Source organism: Bidens hawaiensis, unplaced genomic scaffold (genome assembly GCF_021521415.1).
Source record: "Bidens hawaiensis isolate Kalapana, Puna unplaced genomic scaffold, B.hawaiensis_p1.1 tig00001093_1, whole genome shotgun sequence".
In the NCBI taxonomy this organism is placed as follows: Eukaryota; Viridiplantae; Streptophyta; class Magnoliopsida; order Asterales; family Asteraceae; genus Bidens; species Bidens hawaiensis.
The window spans coordinates 22850-47033 of NW_027491064.1; the positions used below are offsets into that span (position 1 = coordinate 22850).

The following is a 24184-nucleotide window of genomic DNA, read 5'->3' on the forward strand; positions in this document are numbered from 1 at the left end:
AAATTGAAAAGCCTCTAGCTAGGAGTAGGCATGTTCAAAACGGTTTGGGACTAGGAACCGGGTTCGGTTCCTATATTCAAAACCCCCTTTTAAACCGGTTCCAGGCTCGAACCGGTTCTCCCACCCTCGGACCCCTAACCTATGGAACCGGTTCTTACCGGTTCCTACACTGTAACCGGTTACAGTGTAAAAAATTTTTTTTTTTTTTCGTTTTTCGTTTGCGATTTGAATTCTAAACTACGATTCGTATTTGTATAGCATGAAAAATAAACAAAACAGTTAACATAAAATTCATTTTATTTACTTTAAGAAGTTCAAAAAAAAAAAGGTTACATGTTTTAAAATCTTCAAAAACAAACTAACAAAACATTAAACTTCTAAATATAAAGTTGTGACATATTATTTCTAGAAAAGCCTTCTTGTTCGTCGTAATTATTGAGCGGCGACTTCTTCCTCGGAATTACTTGTAGAAATGCCTTCTTGTTCGTCGTGCACTCGAACATCAAGTGGTGTTTCATCTTCGAGAGTGCTTACGTGTTGAATACGATCGATTGAGTCCAAGTGATCCTTTAAGCAAATGCACATCTTCACCGACTCCGAATTTAGTCTTGTTCTTCTCACCGATATTACCCTGCCACTAAGAGAAAAAGCGGATTCCGAAGCTACCGTAGAAGCTTGGACGGTTAGTAAATCACGGGCCATGGTGGCAAGAATCGGAAACTCGGTTTCCTTTACCTTCCACCAAGCCAAAACATCAAAAGTGCCATATTCCTCTTCGGATAAACCGGTAGAGTAATCATTTGCACTATACCTTCCTAGTTCGCTTGAAGGGGTGTTACCCCTTTGTTTTTTAGCCGTTACGTTGCGAACGGTGTTCATAAGGATAATTATGGGATCTCGTACTCTAGTAGCACTTGAACTTGATGAAGACCCCCCCGGCATAGGCATGCGTATGTTTGACCCATATTTATTTAAATAAAAGTCATACATAAATTTAAAATTCAAGTTAAAATCATTTTTTGCCTCTGTTGAAAAGTTTGGGTCAACTTCATGCATATCTAAGGCTGAAAAAATTTCGTCTATCACACATTCAACCCCCGTAACATTTAACATTGGGTTTAAAGCGGCGGCGCAAGTAAAAACCGGTGGCAATTCAAGAAAGTATTTTTTTAATTTAAACTTCATTGGTAATATGATGTTTGAAAACATTGGACTTTTATTTTCAAATTCTTTAAGATTGTTAACGATTAAAAATAACTCCGAAAGAACCAAGGGACTTGTCGGATAATACGTTCCCGATAGTTTCGTAGTTGATGTTTTAAAAACTTCAAGAAAAGTCGATAAGTCATTGATAATTTCCCATTTCTCATTTGAAAAGGGGATTGCCAAATCATTCTCGGCAAGAGTATAATGAAACATTTGTAAAGTTTCTCTTTGTTTCAAAGCACTTTGAAACATTATGCAAGTGGAATTCCATCGATGAGGTACATCCCAATTAGCTCCCAAAGCTTTTCTTCCCGTATCTTTACAAAATTTTCTATAATCCATTTGTCTTTTTTTACTTTTCTTAAAAACTTCATGTAGCATTAGTCTAAAATCGTTTATAACCGATGTAACCTCATCCGAAGCAAGTCCGTCTTGCACGATTAAATTAATGATATGTGCAACACACCTTGAGTGAAAAAATACACCATTGCAAATCGGCGTATATTTTAATTTTAATTTATCAACCGCCGATGTATTATTCGACGCGTTATCAAATGCCATTGAAAATATTATTTCTAGTTTATAAGTTTTTATAACATAATCTAAAATTTCAAACAAATTATCTCCCGTATGTGGATACTCAAAGAGTTCGAAAGCAATGGTGCGTTTCATCATTTCCCACGATGACGGGTCTACCCAATGAGCGGTGACACAAAGATAAGATTCGGGTAGACCATGTGGAGCCGACCAAACATCACTAGTTAAGTTTATTCCCGTATTTATATTTTCAAAATATGCAATTAGTACCTCTTTGGCCTTCTTCCACAATTTTAAACAATAACGTTTAAGAGTATGACGACTTACGTGAGTGTATTGTGGTTGAAGCGTATCTCGAATCATGGCGGTTAAGCGAGGGTTGTCGAAGTGGCTAAACGGCAAAGCTTCTTGAATCACAAACTTCGCCATACGATCTTGAACTCGATCAATTTCGTATGTAAATATTCCGCCTTCACTATCCATTTGCGTTTGTTGCGAATCGACGTTCTTTTTCAACGCCTTGCAATACGGTTTTTCGATGTGTTTCTTCAAATTTGAATTCGAAAGTGGGTTTAAATAAATCCCACAAAACTTGCACCGAGCCTTCAATGAATGGTCACTCAATTCAACCAAATCCCAATTGCACCAAATCTCTTGATTACGATTATGAGGTACAATACGAACGAAACTTGGTGCGGCGTTGGAACCTTGACCAACCGATGATTGTGAGGCATCCATAACAACAAATATGAATATAGAATTAGAGAAAACAAGAGATTAGAGAACTCAAAACGTTGTAATAGCGTTTTTTTTGTATTTTTTTTGCGTTCGGGTTTGCGTTTTGAGTGTTGTGATGAACCCATGACACCAAATATCTATTTATACTAGTAGTGGGGTGCTTGGGGGAGCCAAAAAACGGCTATTTTTGACCCCAACGGTCAAAAACGGCCAAAAAAACGGCTAGATCGATCCAACGGCTAGAACCGGTTCCGGTTGAACCGGTTCCGGTTCCTACCCGCCCCCACTCAGAAATGCAAGAACCGGTCACGGATCATCGGGTTGAATCAGATAGGGTCCGGTTCCTACCAAAAACGGGTAGGAACCGGTTCGGTTCCGGTTCGGTTCCAGGAACCGGTTTTGTTGATCATGCCTAGCTAGGAGCTGGAGGAAAATTCACAATAAACAAACAAAGAAGAGTAAACAAAAGAATACAACCCAACCCAACCCAACCCAACAAACAACTCAATCCATTAAACAAGATTAAGGAGAGTTAATCCAGAGTTAATCCATTAAATAAACTCCTGTTGCTGAAAATTTTATGTCCATGTGACCTATGAAATTGTAACTTATATATTTTCACGGGTTCAGGTCTAATTTTGTTTAATTTCGTCATAAGTCACGTATTTATCTGTTTTTAATTGTTTACGGATCATACTACCAACATAGGAATAAACTTATAAACTATTAAGTATCATAAATCAACTTAGCATTTATGAAACATTAGGCATAATCTAGGTTATATTTTTACTAAGCTACATTTTTTAATCATTTTTATATTTCTAAACTTATAACTATTTAATAAATGAAAAAAGTTAAAGAAATTGATTCGTCTGGTAGTTTTCTCGATTTTCTTATAATTATTTTGTGGTTTTCTCTTAAACCCTCCACTATTGAAAAAAGGGTAAAAACAAAAAGACTTTTATTGTGCTAAGCTTACGAATAATAAATAATTATATATAAGTGGTGTAATTATTAACATAATTAATTTTTTAAGTCACGGAATATATGCTTCTTAATACTTCATGTATAATTGTGACACGAAAGGTTAAATGTCACTTCCTGGTGGTTTCGTACGCTTCACGCATAAACTCACCCTTGCAAATTAACTCGCCCGTATATATTTAAAGTTTTATTTTATTTATAATTTCATCTAATTTCTAAAACAGCATTGTCATTGGATCTCAATCACTTAAAACAAACAAAGATAAGAACCATCATTATTGTTGTTATATTTTCATTCAGGGAAAATTCACATATTACCCCTTTTGAAAATAGAGAATCCCATAATAGTCCAAAAAAATTTCAAAATTCAGAAATAACCCTTCGAATCTCGTCAGAGGCGACACCTAGGTAATCGAACCGACCAAAGATTATTTGAATCTCGTCGGCTCGTCCACATTTTAAGTAATATTGTCTACCACAGTCAAATTTTAAGCAATCTAGTCTGTCCGTCCAAATTTTTGGGTTCTTCCTCTTCCTCCTCCTCCTCCTCCTCCTCCTCCTAACCCTCATTCTTCCTCTTCTCCTCATCCTCATCCTCCTCCTCATTTTCCATCTTCTCCTCATTCTCCTTCTTCTTCTCATCTTTCTTTAACATTTTTCTCTATTCTAGGACATCCTTTCTTCAAAAGGATTATTATGAGAAATTTTCCTTTCGTTTATGTATAAACCATTATGAATTGCAAAGTTGTTAATATTGATTTCAAACTTATCAACCTCGAAAAATCTATACTGTTGGTTATAAAAAGAAGTCGAATGGTTTGGTATCTTCTTTTTGGGTGACCTTCTTTAAGATGGGACATGTACTGAATGTCACTGTTAGCCGCTGCCTACTCACCAACTCCTGCCATACCACGTGCATAGCCGGCAGTTGGTAGAAAAGGAATAGTACACAGCAGGCCTGGTCATTGTCAGCCGCTGCCTACTCACCAACTACCAGCAGGGCACGTGCGTAGGCCACAGTTGGTGGAACAGGAATACTATTCAGCCGGCCACACCTCCTTGGAAACCTACCTTCGGCTATAAATACCCCAAATGGTATGACCATCTCATCTTATCATATTATCATCATATTATACATGATATCTGCTCTAGCAATCTCTTAGTATACAATTATATTTAAAGAGCAATCTAGTCTGATTCTCACGCCGGAGGGTGGTCACAAGGAGGACCCCCCCTTTCTCAGTGACAAGCTCACGGTGTCTGTTTTGCAGGTTATCAGAAGAACCATCTTTGCCGGGTCTAACCCCTCGTGGGAAACATCTATCTAATCCCCAGGTTATCCGTAATCTGCCCGGAGTCCGGTTAGTGTTTCTTCAGTTTGGTATCTTCTTTTTGGGTGACCTTCTTTAAGATGGGACATGATCTAAGGTCATTGGTTTTACCTAATGGATGAAATGGGTTTCTATAGGGTAAATTATTTTGTACGGATGTCGTTATTGGACCGTATTCCTACTAAAATGGCACTGTCAGTAAGATTCATATATTTGGGTGACACGAGATGTGTATTATGTGAGGCATTAGTTCAGAAACTTCACAATTTGTGCATTATCAGGTGGGTATAGTTGATTATTCATGATTGGATTAAATTACGTCCTAAATTAGTGCATTTTGATCCAGTGGATTATTTGGTAATCATGGAATAATATTTTTTTCGATGTCAAAATTGGTGAATGACATCAAATCGGCCTCATTCTTATAGGTGAAGCATTTGAGCAAAGATCATGCTTGGAGCCAAAGAATTGGTATAATGATAATTTTGTGAATATCTCATTATAGATTGGTCACATGTATAATGAATTGTAATTTATAATTTTCCTTCTTTGTATGTTTGGGTTTCTTGCTTCTTGCAAGTTTGTATCATTTAATAAACTAAATTAGCTAGTATTTGTGTCCGTCCGATGCAACATGTTTGTGAATCTCATTAACCGAGTTGTTAGTGATAATGTACTAACGATCTCTAATGCACGGAAACGCCTGGAACCCATCGTACACCGTCCCGGAAACTCGTCGAGGAAGGAAACGCCTACGGGGACGGTTGCGGGACGTTTCCATAATGTTTCCTGATATTTGGCGACGTTTCTAAACGAACCCGTTAAATGGGGACGGTTAAAAAAACTATTCTGGGACGTTTCTGATGAAATCCGGCGCCACATACGGTATTCCGACAAAGATTCCGGCGCCGGAAAACGGATGAAGAAGAAAAGGTGGTGGTTGTTTTATTGTTAAGGTTAAATTTAAGTTTAGGTTTAACATTTAACCCCTTGATATTTCACTTGTTTGCATCTAGTCCTTCAAATTTGTTAACATTTACATAAAAAGTATAAAATTAGGTTATGCATTTTTACATTTAACCCTCTTTATCTAAACTAGTTTACATTTGGTCCTCAACTTGTAATTTTATACATAAAATGTTTAAAATTGACATTATATATAAATAAAAGTTATATATTTTTTTTATTTTTTATTAATAATGAATTACTTATCTATAATATATATTTATTTTTATATGTATTTATTGTTGTACACGTGCCGTACCCGTTTCTTGATTTTTTGAGTTTTGCCGTTTCTCGTTCCCGTACCCATGCCCGTTTCCTGTTCCCGTGCAACATAGCTAACGATCAAACAACATACATACATACATACATACATATCATCAAAACTACATCACAATTTACTCTTTTTTATAATTTAAAAAATCATGTGACCATTTTCATCATTCAAATTAACAACATTTTAACGTCAATAAAAGTTTTATTGTATACATATTTGACTTCAACGTGGAGTTGGTTTATGTGCAATGTTGGGATTAGCATATTTAAATTTGTGTTTTAGCACGACGTCAAATCACATATTTAAAGTATTTCGAGACATAGATTTGTTATCAAATTTGTATTTTACGCAAGTGGTTAACATAGTGTACTGTAAATAAATGGAATCTCTATACACGCACGCTTGAGTTTTTTTTCCGGAAAATACATTGCTTTCACTAACGGTCACTAAATACTCTAGCAACTTACCAACACTATATATACTGCAAATGGTATTAATCCGGGCTAGGCTTGCCATTTTATACTTTTCATTTATTTATTAGATGGCAACTAAAATTTTTGTATACGTGTTTTAATTCAGTATTAAAACATGACGAATGATAGTATTACTGTATTAGAATCCTCTTCTCTGTTTGTGATATTTCCACTTCTCATACAAAACCCTACAATGATACATAGTCTTAAATTCACTTCTAAGTTTTGGTGGGATATTTTGATGTGTTAGTTCATATACAAAATCCAACATGGTAATGCACGAGCGACTTTTATGATTTGTAATATTCAATAATCTATTGTGATTTATTAATTGTAAGATGTGAAAATTGAATACAGTTAGTTACTTGTTATGACTTACATAGTTTTGTTTCGTTTAACTTTAACTAACTCATTAACACATGTGAATGAGGTTTTTTTTCTTTGAACTACGAATTCCTTTTAATTCTTACCGTCTATAAAACTTGATCCCAAAATTTTCCTCTCACAAAGTATTTAGAGAGTTTAGATCGACCTAACACGTACGCTTGGGGATATCAACGTGAAGTTGGTTAGGTGCATGTGCATTGTTGGAATTAGGTCAATTAGCATATTTAAATTTGTGTTTTAGATCGACCTAACACGTGATTGGCATATTTAAATTATTATGAGATAAGTATATAATAGTCTGACACATGATTATCATATTAAACTATTTTGAGACTTAGATTTTTCAAATTTGCATTTTATCATAATCAAGGATTAATGTATTGCTAGGTAACATACCAGGTTGTGTGACGGATTACCACTTACCAGGTTGTCGGGTTGAGTTTTTCAACCATAATGAAATAATTAACACATATTTATTTGTGTCGTGACAAACCCACTTAGACTGTCCTCTATGGTGAGGGGCTTCGAAGCCCCTCCCCAGTGCCACGTCAGCGCCACGTGGGCACTGGGGCTACGAAACCTCACCTGAAAGATGCTCCTCTATGGTGCGGGGGCTTTGAAGCCCCTTTAATACATATGTATGTATGTGTGTTTGACAGATAGAGAGAGAGGGCCCCACCATCCAAGCCTCATCCGCACCCAGCATCACAACAACCTTCACCATCAGCGCCCCACCACCAAGGGCGCCCCCTTGGTGGTGTTGAGCGCCCATCGGCGCCCGCCATGTCATATGTTGGAGCCCCATATCGACCAGTCTTAGAATCAGGTCGTGTTCAGGTCCACCCCTTCGAGGCCATCGTAGTTGAATTACATGTCAAAGCGAAGTGGTAAAGAGAAGGTTGAATTACATGTCAAAGCGAGTAACTTTTAGTTTGGTCGTATTGGAACTATCAACCCGTTAAACACATATCATATTTTAGATATATTTTTGCCGTTTCGACTCATAATTTAAGAAAAGACAAGTCGACCCTATACATATGTAAAAGGTCAAAAGTGCCACATTGGCGAGAAACTGATTAACTAGATACTAAAGGGAATTCTTTTACCATGTGTACTTGTCAGGCGGATAAATCTGGATAAAAGTAATCGACAAATTCTTGTAATTCCCAAATTGAATTATTATTTTTAACAGCAAAGGTCCGAACACATGAGAACAACCTAACAGTTGGATCACCCTTTTGTCCGAAGACAAAGCGTGATGACCCGACACACCCAGTTAAAAGAAACCCCAAATTAATTTATGAATCACAAAAAAATAGCATACACATTTCATTTATACATTATTAAAAATTTCAAATTACAAAGTTAATAGTATTATCCCACCATTCTCTCCCGCACAAGAAGCGTCCTTTCCTCAATCAAGACTTGTGTAAAAATGAACAAAATTGTAAAATGTACTCTAGCTCAATGCTAATCGTTAGGCACTAATTAAGAGAAAGGTTCTAGAGTATGTCTTTATACCGTTGTGTTAGGTTGATCGTCACGGATCACCAAGTTAGTGGATAAATGGGTCATTGATTGGTCTATGTTGACCAAATGGTGGGTACTAAATCTCGCAAATAAAACAATAAAATAAACCTACTTAGACTTACTAGTCACATGATCCTAGTATTGAATGGAAGTAAGATTTGTGTCGACGGATTAACTATATTATACCAAAAGCGTTTAAGTGAATATGCGATTATTCCTAAAATAAATTAAAACATGGAGTATTGAATTAAATAAACTTAAATTACCATAAAAAAAACTAACTACTAAGACGAATTAATAAGAAAATTAAAAGAAAAACATTAATTAAATTGTTGAGTGGATTTAGATATTTAAAAACTATTACAACATGACTAAGGAAAATTCTTAATTCGATTCGGCTTACGATCATCAACAATTATGGTGCAATGCTCATTTGTTTAAACTGTTTGTATCAATACTAGATTTCACGTCATTTGGACATCCCCTCCATCTAATTTAGTTCGTTGATTAAAGCCAATTCTGCTACTCTAAGCTCATGTTGTTCAGATTTTAGCATGTAGGTTGCGACGATAGAAGTATGAACTAAAATTAAACACAAACGTCATTTAGAATACTTAATTAGATTGTGTGATTCTATAACGAGTTTAGATTAAGCATAAAACGTTATTTGTTCCTTTTATTAATCATTAAAAACTTATTGGGATTTAAAACTTGAAGAATTTTATTAAAATAATTAACAAAGTGGCAGATTTTATTAACAAGCTAATATGTTTTTGAAAAGGATCCTGGTTCAAGATAAAATAAATCATTCAAAAGTTTGATCACATAACCGTTCATAGAGATGTGTCAAAGAAACAAACTATACCATTGAAACTAAAAGAGTTTAGCCAAACATAGTGGCTAATTCAATCAAAGCAAATACGAAACAAATCATGAAAAATAAATGAACCTTATGAAACGAAAAAAACTATAATATTTCAAGCCCCCTGATATAGGGCTGTTCATGAGCCGAGCCGAACTGAGCGAAGGCTTGCTCGTTGCTTGGCTCAATCGTTTACAACCAAACCGAACCGAACCGAACGGCTTAAATTCGAACCGAGCGAAAACCGCAAACGAGCCAAAATTGAATCGAGCATTTTTCGATCGAACATCGAGCGATTTCGAGCATTATTGGTTTCTTTTTCACTTTAAAATTTTCAATAAGAAACAAATTTGAAGGTTGTAAATAATATATTTTATAAATAAATTAGCAGTTTTTAGAAAAACGTGCAATAGATTGTAATTTTTTTATTAAAAATAAGTTTGAAGTGAGATATAATAATCATGTAAACAAACTTGTAGTATTCTAAAAACTTGAAGTGAACAAATAAAACCATAAAATTGATGGAATATGAAAATTTTAAAGGAGTAAAAATAATTGTAAGTTTATATTTATGTGTTTTGTCTATATATTTATATATTTATTCACATGTAATTATATATAAAATAAATTAAAAATATTTGAGCCGAACCGAACCGAGCGGACCTTTGCTCGTTGCTTGGCTCGTTTACAAACCGAACCGAGCAGAGCGGCTCGTTTTCAATCAAGCGAAAAACAAGCGAGCATTTTCCGAGCGAGCGAGTTCGAGCGACGAGCGGTTTGGACGTCCATACCCTGATATCCTCTCAACTCGATGGCCCAAACGGATGTTTACTAAAGCCCAATCCACATTCGCTTTTTAATTAGTTTTCTTCTAGTCCACCTTCCAAGTCCCGTTATATCAGAAATTCAGAATCACATAACGCATACCGTACCTCCTTTTCTTACTTTTCTAGGTTCATGAAATTTTTGGGAGTAGCCCAATTTATGCCCTCAAGACCAAGTACATGGCTAATTTCATAACTTTCGTTATTTGAAACCTAAAACCGGTCAATCAGAAAAACCATAAAGTCATTTCATTTCTTTTAAGTTTTAACTACAAGTACTGTAAAGAAAAAATATGTATCACACAATGTTACATATATCTACTTCACGAATTTACATACATATATCCCATACGAAGTGGCGATGTGCATATACGTAGCTTACGAGTTATGTATTTGTAACTCGCTAACTTAATATATATATTTTTTTGTTACTAATTAATTATTCTTTCGTAAAGGTTAATACGATACAGAGACAATGAAAAAGAATTGTAGTTTAAATGTGACTTTTTCGAAGTTTGCTAATAACTTTTTAAATTTTCTTGTGATAATCTAAACTCTTTCTATATATTTTTTTTATATTAAGAGTTAACAAGTTGTTTTACATTTATAAACATAGAAGTTTAACTTCCATTCATTTCAAGGACCATATGGGATGCATTTGAGTGAACTCTTAAGATGTATAAACATAATTTTAAGATCAAAATCATGGTATAGTCATAGTGCGTGTACCATTTGTGTGGTTAATTCTTATATGAAGCATGATCTCGATCACATATTTGCATCCATGTCCCCAGACAATCTCCAACTTTTTATTTTTAACAGCGATAATTATATTAATTAAAACTAAGGTAGTGTTTGAGGTGAATGAATTAGAGGTGGAATAAAATCAATCATTGCCAAAGAATGAAAAAAAAATTGTTTGGTTGGTTAATAGAATGGAATAATTCATTACCTAATCCATTACATTCCCTCTAAAATATATTTCAAATTCATTCCATTCACCGCACTGGCGAAGCATAGTGAGGGCCCGGCGGCCCCCCCCCCCCTGTTTTTTTCACATAATAGTGTAAGTTTATCCGTTTTTCATCCGAAATTTGTTATACGTAGTGTAAATTAAGCCGTTTTTGACTGAAAATTTATGCCCAGGCCCCCTGTTTTTTCACGCAATAGTGTAAATTTACCCGTTTTTCATCCGAAATTTGTTATACGTAGTAGTGTAAATTAAGCCGTTTTCGACCGAAAATTTAGGCCCGGACCCCCTTTTTTTGCGCGGTAGTGTAAATTTACCGGTTTTTCAACCGAAATTTGTTATACGTAGTGTAAAGTAAGCCGTTTTCGACCAAAAATTTAGGCCCGGGCCCCCTTTTTTTGCGCGATAGTGTAAAATTACCATTTTTTCATCTGAAATTTGTTATACGTAGAGTAAATTAAGTCGTTTTCGACCGAAAATCTAAGCCTGGACCCCCTTTTTTTGCGCGGTAGTGTAAATTTACCCGTTTTCACCCGAAATTTGTAATACTTAGTGTAAATTAAGTCGTTTTCTGTCGAAAAACGCTTATAATTTTTTAAATAAATTTACCCGTTTTCTGTCGAAAAACGTTTTCTGTCGAAAAACGCTTATAGATTTTTTAAATTAAGAAAAAATATGTATCACACAATGTTACATATATCTACTTCACGAATTTACATACATATATCCCATACGAAGTGGCGATGTGCATATACGTAGCTTACGAGTTATGTATTTGTAACTCGCTAACTTAATATATATATTTTTTTGTTACTAATTAATTATTCTTTCGTAAAGGTTAATACGATACAGAGACAATGAAAAAGAATTGTAGTTTAAATGTGACTTTTTCGAAGTTTGCTAATAACTTTTTAAATTTTCTTGTGATAATCTAAACTCTTTCTATATATTTTTTTTATATTAAGAGTTAACAAGTTGTTTTACATTTATAAACATAGAAGTTTAACTTCCATTCATTTCAAGGACCATATGGGATGCATTTGAGTGAACTCTTAAGATGTATAAACATAATTTTAAGATCAAAATCATGGTATAGTCATAGTGCGTGTACCATTTGTGTGGTTAATTCTTATATGAAGCATGATCTCGATCACATATTTGCATCCATGTCCCCAGACAATCTCCAACTTTTTATTTTTAACAGCGATAATTATATTAATTAAAACTAAGGTAGTGTTTGAGGTGAATGAATTAGAGGTGGAATAAAATCAATCATTGCCAAAGAATGAAAAAAAAATTGTTTGGTTGGTTAATAGAATGGAATAATTCATTACCTAATCCATTACATTCCCTCTAAAATATATTTCAAATTCATTCCATTCACCGCACTGGCGAAGCATAGTGAGGGCCCGGCGGCCCCCCCCCCCCTGTTTTTTTCACATAATAGTGTAAGTTTATCCGTTTTTCATCCGAAATTTGTTATACGTAGTGTAAATTAAGCCGTTTTTGACTGAAAATTTATGCCCAGGCCCCCTGTTTTTTCACGCAATAGTGTAAATTTACCCGTTTTTCATCCGAAATTTGTTATACGTAGTAGTGTAAATTAAGCCGTTTTCGACCGAAAATTTAGGCCCGGACCCCCTTTTTTTGCGTGGTAGTGTAAATTTACCGGTTTTTCAACCGAAATTTGTTATACGTAGTGTAAAGTAAGCCGTTTTCGACCAAAAATTTAGGCCCGGGCCCCCTTTTTTTGCGCGATAGTGTAAAATTACCATTTTTTCATCTGAAATTTGTTATACGTAGAGTAAATTAAGTCGTTTTCGACCGAAAATCTAAGCCTGGACCCCCTTTTTTTGCGCGGTAGTGTAAATTTACCCGTTTTCACCCGAAATTTGTAATACTTAGTGTAAATTAAGTCGTTTTCTGTCGAAAAACGCTTATAATTTTTTAAATAGATTTTGAGTCCGCCCCCCCCCCCCCCCCCGGTGTCTTAGTCCAAGCTTCGCCATTGATTCACCCCCCTTGTTTTTTTTTCATTTCATCCACTCATTCACCCTACATCACCTCCATCACCCTCTCATCATCACCGCAGCCGCCACCGCCCACTATCGTCGTCAACCACCGCCGCCAACCACTACCACCACAACCGTTGTCACCCAGCACCACCGCAACCCACCCACCACGACCAACCACCACCACAGCCATCACCACTACCGGCTTGCTATTACCACTATTGCCAACCACCACCACCGTCCGCCATCGCCACACCACATGTCACCGCCAAACACAATCACCGATTGCCACCGCCAATCACCGCCTGCCACCCACCATCATCACCGCCACTTGCCACCAATTTTTCTTTAATCATTCGTATTTTCCTGCCTTAGAAGCAACACAAAGTATTGATCCATTCACATGTGAACCAAACAAGACAATGGAATGGTAATGATCATTCTATTCCTTTGTCCATTATATTAGCTTGTCCATTTTATTCACGCATTCATTCCATTACTTTATACCAAACAGACCATAAGACTAGTGGATGGCTTACGAGGATAAGATTACAAAAACTAAGGAACAAAACAAAATATAATTATAGAACAACGTCACATCTTATACGATCCTTTATTACTAAACCTTTGAATGCCAATCGTTTATCGCCTTTCAAATAAGGGTAAATCCCTCTAAATGTCTATTTTTACTTTCTTGGTCAAAGTTTTTTTCATAAATTTTTATAATTCCTTCATACACCACCCGGCCACCACCTCCACTGTTGTTGGTCGTCTTCATCTTCGACTTTTTGTTAAAATAAGAAAATTAGAAAAAAAAAAGTTCAACGTTTAATAATCGATCACATATTTGTCGGCTAACAACCACCGTCACCACCGGTCGTCTTCATTCAGCCGCACTAAACTACACTAACCACCTGTAAACATCCCAGATCCGACTTTATTGCATGAATAACAATAACGTCGGTTCCGACGGAGACACGATAGCTGACCGTCGATTCCGACAGGAACATATATAGCTCAACAGCGTCACCCCCTCGCCTTTACTAACACACTCCATCAGATCCACCATTAACATGGACACGTGTTGCTTGATCGTTGGCTGAGAAAAACTTCGGTTGTCAGAAAAAAAAAATACATGCCCACTTAGGCCAAACGCAGTGGGCGAGAGGTTGGGCGAAATGGGGGCGAAATTGAGGAGGAACACCGCCTCCCGGCGAAATTGGGGCGATAAGGGGCTGGAGCGGGGTTAAGTTGTTGCCGGAAAGAATGATAAAATAATATTATTTTATTAATATGACCGTTGTCAAACGGTCAAAAATAAAAAAAATAAAACTTAATTAAAACAATATATATATATATATATATGAAATTGCACTAATTTTAACGTTATTTTACTAATCTCGTGAAAATAACGTTAAAAGTAACGGAAGGTTAATCAGGCATCATGTGGTGGCGTTGATAGCCGAAAGACAAGGGTACATGCACCAGTTAGCCGGTGTCCCGATGATTGATTGTTATGTGGCTTATGTCCAAAGCTTGATGCAAAACTACTATCGAGCCAAGGGTCTCACCGGAAGCAGCCTCTCTTTCCCTATGGGGCAGAGGTAAGGCTGTCTACATCTTACCCTCCTCAGATCCTACCATAACTTTGCTATTGGTGGGATATAATGAGTACGATGATATATATATATATATATATATATATATATATATATATATATATATATATATATATATAAGAATGGAGTGAAAATAGAGATTAATGAGAGTTACACATTCACTTCTCATGAGTTCTTTCGAGTTCTTAAAACTCAAAGCGGTTCTCAAAAGAAATCAATCATATATATATATACACACACACACACCTTCTTCTCCATTTCATACACAACTCATACCCAAATTCTTCAAAAAATCTAGCAAAATGAATCCTAGAAACAAACCGAACCAACCGAATCCCGTGGAACTCGCCGCTACCATGAGAGAAATCATCAAAAAACACGTAAAGTTTGCCGAGGAACTCAACGATGCCATGAGAGAAACCAACAAACAACACGAAAAGATTGTCGCTATGTTGAAATTGCGGGAAATGAGTAAAGAATACGAATCCCTCAAAGCGGTCGGGTTACACGAAGAGGCCGCATTATTGGAACGACGACGAATTGAAAAAATGCGCGAATATTTTGGATATTAGTTTTTTTTAGTTATGTATATATATTTTTTTTTTGTATTTCTTTTCAATTTTAATACTTTTTTATTTAATTATATGTTTAGTTTAATTATAAAAAGAAAATAATAAAAAAAAGATACTGTAGGCCCAGTTTGTAGCCCCTACACCATTACACCTCAAAAACAAATTCCCACACTCCTTGCTGGCTGGACGCCACGTGTCGCAATTCGCCCCCCATTTGTAGCTCCTTCACTACGCATGGCCTTGTTAGTCCATGTTCTCATCAGTTATTGCACATGCATATTTATCTCCAAGTTTGTAAGCCTATATAAGGCCTTCTTGTTATGTTTAATATTAAGAAGAATATTGAAGTAAATTACATGTCTTGTTCTCTCTATTTTTTTGAAGTCTAACTCGCTTAAAGGGTCACTATCTTGGGAGATTAGCCATCTCGAATCGGCTTACTATCAGGCATCTTCTCGGTAGATTAGGCGATTGCGAGCAAACAGACCAGGAGGTTTAGAAAAGTTATTATTATTATCATACCGGTGGGTGAAATGTCTGTGACTCAAAAGCAATTGCCAGTGTTTAGATACGGATTTGAAACGAAGGATAGAAATAACAGGAAGCCGGATAAGGATTTTGGTTAAAAGGTCGTCGTTGGAACCGATTCGTGCTAATTATCGATCATTTTCTTGGTTTTGGAGTGTTGAAGAAGATGTATAATTATTAGGGGTTTTTGTGCTTCGACTAAACGATGGTAATTGCATAAACGGAAAACAACGTAATGGAAGTGGGCCAAACTTGAAAGGCCGGGCCGAAGTGTGCTAATTCAGTGGGACAAGCCTAAGTTAAAGCAACTTTGTATAGAGGTGGACAACAAAACCGGTTCCTGGAACCGGTTCGGTGGAACCGAACCGGAACCGAACCGGTTCCTACCCGTTTTTCGTAGGAACCGGTTCGGTTCCGTTTCAACCCGACGATCCGGGACCGGTTTGACATGTTTGGAGGTGGACCGGGTAGGAACCGGAACCGAACCGGAACCGGTTCTGGAACCGGTTCGACCGGAACCGGTTCGGAACCGGTTATAGCCGTTGGAGTGGTTCTAGCCGTTGGGAAACGGTTTTATGGCCGTTTTTTGACCGTTGGGGTCAAAAATGGCCGTTTTTTGGCTCCCCAAACACCCCACTACTAGTATAAATAGGTATTTGGTGCAATGGGTTCATCACAACACTCAAAACGCAAACCCGAACGCAAAAAAATACAAAAAAACGCTATTACAACATTCTGAGTTCTCTAATCTCTTGTTTTCTCTTCTTCTATATTCATATTTGTTGTTATGGCTGCCTCACAATCATCGGTTGGTCAAGGTTCCACCGCCGGACCAAGTTTCGTTCGTATTGTACCTCATAATCGTAATCAAGAGATTTGGTGCAATTGGGATTTGGTTGAATTGAGTGACCATTCATTGAAGGCTCGGTGCAAGTTTTGTGGGATTTATTTAAACCCACTTTCGAATTCAAATTTGAAGAAACACATCGAAAGACCGTATTGCAGGGCGTTGAAACAGAACGTCGAGTCGCAACAAACGCAAATGGATAGTGAAGGCAGAATATTTACATACCAAATTGATCGAGTTCAAGATCGTATGGCGAAGTTTGTGATTCAAGAAGCTTTGCCGTTTAGCCACTTCGACAACCCTCGCTTAACCGCCATGATTCGAGATACGCTTCAACCACAATACACTCACGTAAGTCGTCATACTCTTAAACGTTATTGTTTAAAATTGTGGAAGAAGGCCAAAGAGGTACTAATTGCATATTTTGAAAATATAAATACGGGAATAAACTTAACTACTGATGTTTGGTCGGCTCCACATGGTCTACCCGAATCTTATCTTTGTGTCACCGCTCATTGGGTAGACCCGTCATCGTGGGAAATGATGAAACGCACCATTGCTTTCGAACTCTTTGAGTATCCACATACGGGAGATAATTTGTTTGAAATTTTAGATTATGTTATAAAAACTTATAAACTAGAAAATAAAATATTTTCAATTGCATTTGATAACGCGTCGAATAATACATCGGCGGTTGATAAATTAAAATTAAAATATACGCCGATTTGCAATGGTGTATTTTTTCACTCAAGGTGTGTTGCACATATCATTAATTTAATCGTGCAAGACGGACTTGCTTCGGATGAGGTTACATCGGTTATAAACGATTTTAGAGTAATGCTACATGAAGTTTTTAAGAAAAGAAAAAAAAGATAAATGGATTATAGAAAATTTTGTAAAGATACGGGAAGAAAAGCTTTGGGAGCTAATTGGGATGTACCTCATCGATGGAATTCCACTTGCATAATGTTTCAAAGTGCTTTGAAACAAAGAGACACTTTACAAATGTTTCATTCTAGTCTTGCCGAGAATGATTTGGCAATCCCCTTTTCAAATGAGAAATGGGAAATTATCAATGACTTATCGACTTTTCTTGAAGTTTTTAAAACATCAACTATGAAACTATCGGGAACGTATTATCCGACAAGTCCCTTGGTTCTTTCGGAGTTATTTTTAATCGTTAACAATCTTAAAGAATTTGAAAATAAAAGTCCAATGTTTTCAAACATCATATTACCAATGAAGTTTAAATTAAAAAAATACTTTCTTGAATTGCCACCGATTTTTACTTGCGCCGCCGCTTTAAACCCAATGTTAAATGTTACGGGGGTTGAATGTGTGATAGACGAAATTTTTTCAGCCTTAGATATGCATGAAGTTGACCCAAACTTTTCAACAGAGGCACAAAATGATTTTAACTTGAATTTTAAATTTATGTATGACTTTTATATAAATAAATATGGGTCAAACATACACATGCCTACGCCGGGGGGGTCTTCATCAAGTTCAAGTGCTCCTAGAGTACGAGACCCCATGATTAGCCTTATGAACACCGTTCGCAACGTAACGGCTAAAAAACAAAGGGGTAACACCCCTTCAAGCGAACTAGGAAGGTATAGTGCATATGATTTCTCTACCGGTTTATCCGAAGAGGAATATGGCACTTTTGATGTTTTGGCTTGGTGGAAGGTAAAGGAAACCGAGTTTCCGATTCTTGCCACCATGGCCCGTGATTTACTAACCGCCCAAGCTTCTACGGTAGCTTCGGAATCTGCTTTTTCTCTTAGTGGCAGGGTAATATCGGTGAGAAGAACAAGACTGAATTCGGAGTCGGTGGAGATGTGCATTTGCTTGAAGGATCACTTGGACTCAATCGATCGTGTTCAACACGTAACCACTCTGGAAGACGAAACACCACTTGATGTTCGAGTGCACGACGAACAAGAAGGCGTTTCTACAAGTAATTCTGATGAATAAGTCGCCACTCAATAATTACGACGAACAAGAAGGCTTTTCTAGAAATAATATGTCACAACTTTATATTTATAAGTTTAATGTTTTGTTAGTTTGTTTTTGAATATTTTAAAACATGTAACCTTTTTTTTTTGAACTTCTTAAAGTAAATAAAATGAATTTTATGTTAATTGTTTTTTTTATTTAACATGTTATACAAATACGAATCGTATAACACCGCTCTTGATTATAATTCAGCATTTGACTTGCGTAAGCCAAAAGACTATAATACATAGCAAACTCAACAAATGTAACACGATACAGATTTAAGTTCACCATTACACGATACACGATACAGACTAATCAATTCAAACACGCTGACACTCATAGCATTAAGTTCAATATGTTGTTTACCATTGCTCTGTGGGTGAAAAACAAAAGTAGCATGAGCCTCTTCAGAAATCAGAAGAACACAAATCATCACCTACACAAGCAGCGGAAACGAAAAACGAAAAAAAAATAATATTTTACACTGTAACCGGTTGGAACCGGTTACAGTGTAAGAACCGGTTTAGGAACCGGTCAGAACCGGTTCCACCGGTTCCGGGTCCGAGGGTTGGGGAACCGGTTCGGTTCCCTAACCGGTTCGACCATGGAACCGGTTTAAACAGTGATGTTGACTAATGGAACCGGTTCTGAACCGGTTCCGGTTCCTTTGACCAACCCGATTTGATCACCTATAACTTTGTAGCCGATTTAGTTTTTAATTTGGTTTAGGATAAACTATTAAGCTTAGTATTCAACCATAACGCACATTGATTAATACTTTTAATTGAACTATATTCACTTAACATAAAATTCCTCCTTTCTTTTGTTTTTATCTTTTGTTAAAACATAATTTGTTGAGAAATAAATGCGCTCTATAGTGTTAAAATGTGTATCATTTTCATTTTTTCAAGAATTTTACATGAGCATAAAGTTTGATCGCATGAGATAAAAAAAAACAAAACAACATTTAAGTACCATTTTTCAACATAATCAATATTCGATCAATGTTGAATATTTGAATTTAAGACGAGTGAGCATGACAATAGGAAACAAAGTTTACCTTATGTTAGACCAAGTTTATCAACAACCTTACACTATTTGAGAATTACAAAAATAGACTAAATCAATTTGATTCAACAACCCAGCCGTGAGCACAACCTAAGTCACGACCCACATTCATTTAAAATAATACTATTTAAAAAAACGAACATTTTTTTAATTTTAATAAATTTTATAGACTAAATTAAAACATGAAGAAATGTTGCTTGATTGATTCAATTTCTCTGTTAATGCCAACATAATCAATTTTCGTGATATTAACTAGATCTCATATTTTTTTATCACATATTTTTTGTATCGTACATCTCATAGCAATGCCTACTCGAGGCCTCAAGCACATAGGCAGAGCTTAGTGAGGGACAGGGGTGGACCCGCCCCGACGTTCTCATCCAGGCTTTGTCACTGCTCAAGCAATCATCATGCTAGCCAAAAAAGTTTAGCAAACCGAGTTCTTTGTTGTCCATTGTTTTAGATGGGTTACTCATTTATTTATGGCTCAAACTCGACTCGGACTCAATAGGGCTGAGCTCGTTTTGAGAGGTTTAATCGATCCAATGTCACTGTGCTACATTCATGACTCTAGTGGTTATATTCATGTGATAAAGTGAAATCTTGAACGATGTCCCATGCTTATCAACTAGCCAAATATGTTCCTCTTTAAATGCAGAACACAAAAGACCAGCCACAAATTGGTTACTAGCTACAAAGTGCATAATGCTGTATGAAAATTAATAATAAGATTTCTCTTTTTTTTTGTCTTCTCTTTTCACGACAAAAACATAAACTAAGAAACAGATAACAGGTTTTAATAAAAGAGATGCAAAACAAACTAAAAGACATTCCAATTAAGCCAGAATATAAACTTGAAACTAATTAAATTTCCAATTCTCCTTAAACCATGTTTTCAACAAACACAAAACCTTACTAAACCTTCCAGTTTGATCATCAACTTAGTACCAGATATAAACTAATATTTTGAAACACATTTAAACACCTTAATAGAAAACATAAACAAACCTGATTGTCTTCTAGAAAGAAGACAAGGTTTGGATGTAACGATGAACACTTGCGAATTCATATGCGAATTCATTGTAGTCTTTGTTGCTATACAACTCCTTAAAACTCTTGTCGTGAACGTTGTACCTTAGCAACTTACTGGGAGTTAACAATACCAAGAATGTATCTTCGTCTGATATACCTCTAACCACATCCACGACTCGAAAAACATAACGGTTTCCCGAATTCATGTTCCTGAAATTCTCCAGAGCCTGATATTGCCAAATCATTTCCGGAACATCACCCAGAAGTGCATTAACTCGATAATTGACAACCCACCCCGAATGATCCCTCAACATCTCGTACACATTCAGGCTCAAAATATCTTCTTCGGGACCCGCGCGTGATAAATGTAGATGCCCTCTCGATTCCCCTAAATACAATGTATATACTTTATGAGACACCAACCCCTCTGGCATGGGCGATATTTGTAGCTGTTCGACATCTAACTTGTAGTACAAGATTTTATTACTTCGATAATCGGGAGCCCAATGAACTGCTCCATTCCAGTAAACCACCTGGTGGTGGCGGAACTTGATCTTCTGCGAAGAGAAAGATTCGACACAAATCTTCCATTTCCCTGTATCAGACGAGTAGACTTGAATCTGGATCAACCTCCGGGATCTTTCTAAAGCACAAACGCAAACAACTTTGTAGTGCACACAATCTGTTTGATGAAATGCGAGAGCCACAGAAAGGATGGTGTCATCAACACTCCGCCATTCGGGGACTGATGGCAATGGGATGAATGCGAGTTGCTTGGTGATGGGATTGAAAACATAATATTCATAAGCACCGTTGTGAAAGGCAGCACAAAGTAATAAACCGTTACAAGAATGCTCGATTACGACACTATCGAGACCACGGAAAGGAGCAGTACTTCGGTCTTCACCATCAAACGCGACATATATAGATTTTGGAACGGCATGGCAATGGCCGGTGAAATGAATGCGAGCAAAAAAACCAGGAGATTTTAAAAGCTTACTATCATCATAGCGGTGGATGAAGTGTTTGTGAGTCAAAAGTGATCGCCAGTGTTTAGATACGGATTTAAAACGAAGGATGGAGGTTGCAGGAAGCCGGACAAGGATTTCGGTTAAAAGGTCATCGTTGGAACCAATTACTGCTACAGATTGATGATGATCGAAATCCTCCATTGGAAGACGATACTCGAACAAACCGTGGGCCGTAGAGTTAATAAGTAAGAGCATTCTCATTCCATCCCCTATAATTATGTGTGGGGAGTTTGCAAATTATAAGGTGGGGTTGTGAGTGATTGTGAGTGTAAATTATAGGGTGGAGAGAAAAATGTAGTGATTTTTTGTAAATTTGGGGAAACATTTGGGGAACATTGTTTGCCCCTATTTATTTTTTAATATTTGTTGGATTGGTTGTGAGTAGAGGAGAGAGAAAACTGTAATGATAAAGCCAGGTATAAAAAATATTATTTAATTAAACAGAAGAGAGAAATATAATATTTTTTAGTATAATTATAGATATATAAATGAGGAATGGGATGAGAATGCCCTAAGAGTCAAGAAGACACCTTGAGATCCCCCAACTTATGAAATACATGCACATTAATACTTCAACGTTGGCAGCAAAATAAAATAAAACAAAACAACATTTTGTTAAAAGATTGCTAAATGAATTATAGCCTTAAGCCCTTAATATTATAGGTGTCATTTTCTGAACATGTCCCTCGAATATGGTGCATAATTATAATGGCGTCACATGACATGACCAATGGCGGATCTACATAGCAAATGGGTGGTTCCGCTCCGAAATCATTTGAGAGTTTCGAAATTATAGTGTATGATATATAGAAAATATTAGAGAGAACCTCCTTATAAATTAGAAAGGAACCACTCAACTAACAATATGAACGCTGGTCTAGTTGGTAAGTTATTGGTTTTGTAAACTGAATGTCACGGAAGGGACTCTGCAATCTGCATACAGGCGGTTTTTTTGAACTTTTTTTTATTTTAAAATTAGCTTTATATCAGTTATACACTATAATTGTTCTTGATGTTCTTAATTATAAAATTATTCGTTAAATTTTAGTTTTATGTAACATCATGAAAATTTCGAGTTCAAAATGTAAACTTTTCAAAGTCTAGGGACTAAAATTGCCAAATACCAAAGTTGAGGGTTAAAAATAAAAATTCTGATTTCCTGACCCATCACGCTACGCGATAGATCAGAAGAGAGACCCATCGCGTACCGCGATGGGTTGTCTGACACGTTTTGACACGTGTGCCACGTGGCACACGGTGGCAACGTCTGCCGCCACGTGGCAGGCCTACCCAGTGACTCATCTGACCTACGTCGCGGTACGCGACGGGTGTCAGAGAGTCCGTCGCGTACCGCGCTGGGCTTCCGAGTTTTGTCTATAAATAGCAGCCAAGGGGTGGATCATTTTTCACACCAAAATCTGCTCTCAACTCTCTCTCTAACATATCTCTAGTTTTTGTATTTTTCCTCGAAGTTCGTGTCTTATTTCCTCGATAAACGTGCCCCGATTTCCTCGTTTGTGTACCAACGTTTCCTCAAAGTGCGTGTCACCCTCCACCCACATACCAAGAAGGTGTTTGTTATTATGGCAATGAGTCTCGATAAGCGTGCCAACAAGTGTTAAAGATTGGCGTTATCATTTGACGATAAAGGAAATCAAGCGAAGTTGGAGTGCTGCTCAAGTTCCTAGGGTTTCTAAACGCCAACAAGGTTAGGCGTAACGACAAATGAATATAATATAATATTATATTAAAGGCTTAAGCCTTAAGTCGAGGTTATACCCGATACCTCGAATAAAAGAAAAAGAAATACAAACATAACAAAGAAAAGAAATAAGAATATGAATTGACATATATATATATGCGTGTAAGTATATATGATAATATTCTTTGTTATGAAATTATTATTTAAGTAATAAAGAGTATTCTTAAATATTAAAAAGAAAAGAATACGTTTCTTGGAGAAGAAGAAACGTCGGGTTTTTATATAAACTAAAGGTTTATACTTACTTTTAAACTAAAAGGTTTTCAAGTAAATGAGATATATGAACTAAAGGTTCATCAAGGTATAAAACAAGACTAAAGGTCTTAAGCCGGATTGTATATTCGACTAACAAATGTTTATACTCGTACTATAGGTGCGAGATAAAAAGGGAAAGACCCTTGGACGGTGAGTGAAGCCGATCCTAAAGCGAAAAGGTGAATACGCCCCCAAACTTTTATAAACTTGTTTTCAATAAGTCAAACATGTTATATGAAAATTGTTTACAAGGAACTATGTGTTCCTAAAACCGTTATAGATAAGAGTATGAACCTAGCCCTCAGGCTGTGGTATACGTGTGTCTGGATCCTTACA

At 36.4% G+C, this 24184-nt stretch overlaps 1 protein-coding gene across 1 annotated transcript; it reads right to left on the reverse strand.

Annotated features, from left to right (window-relative positions):
- Positions 1–20787: 20787 nt before the first annotated feature.
- On the reverse strand, positions 20788–21972 carry LOC143559693 (F-box protein At5g07610-like). Its single transcript, XM_077048193.1, has one exon. The coding sequence runs from the start codon at positions 21970–21972 to the stop codon at positions 20788–20790; it is 1185 nt and encodes a 394-aa protein (XP_076904308.1).
- Positions 21973–24184: the final 2212 nt, after the last annotated feature.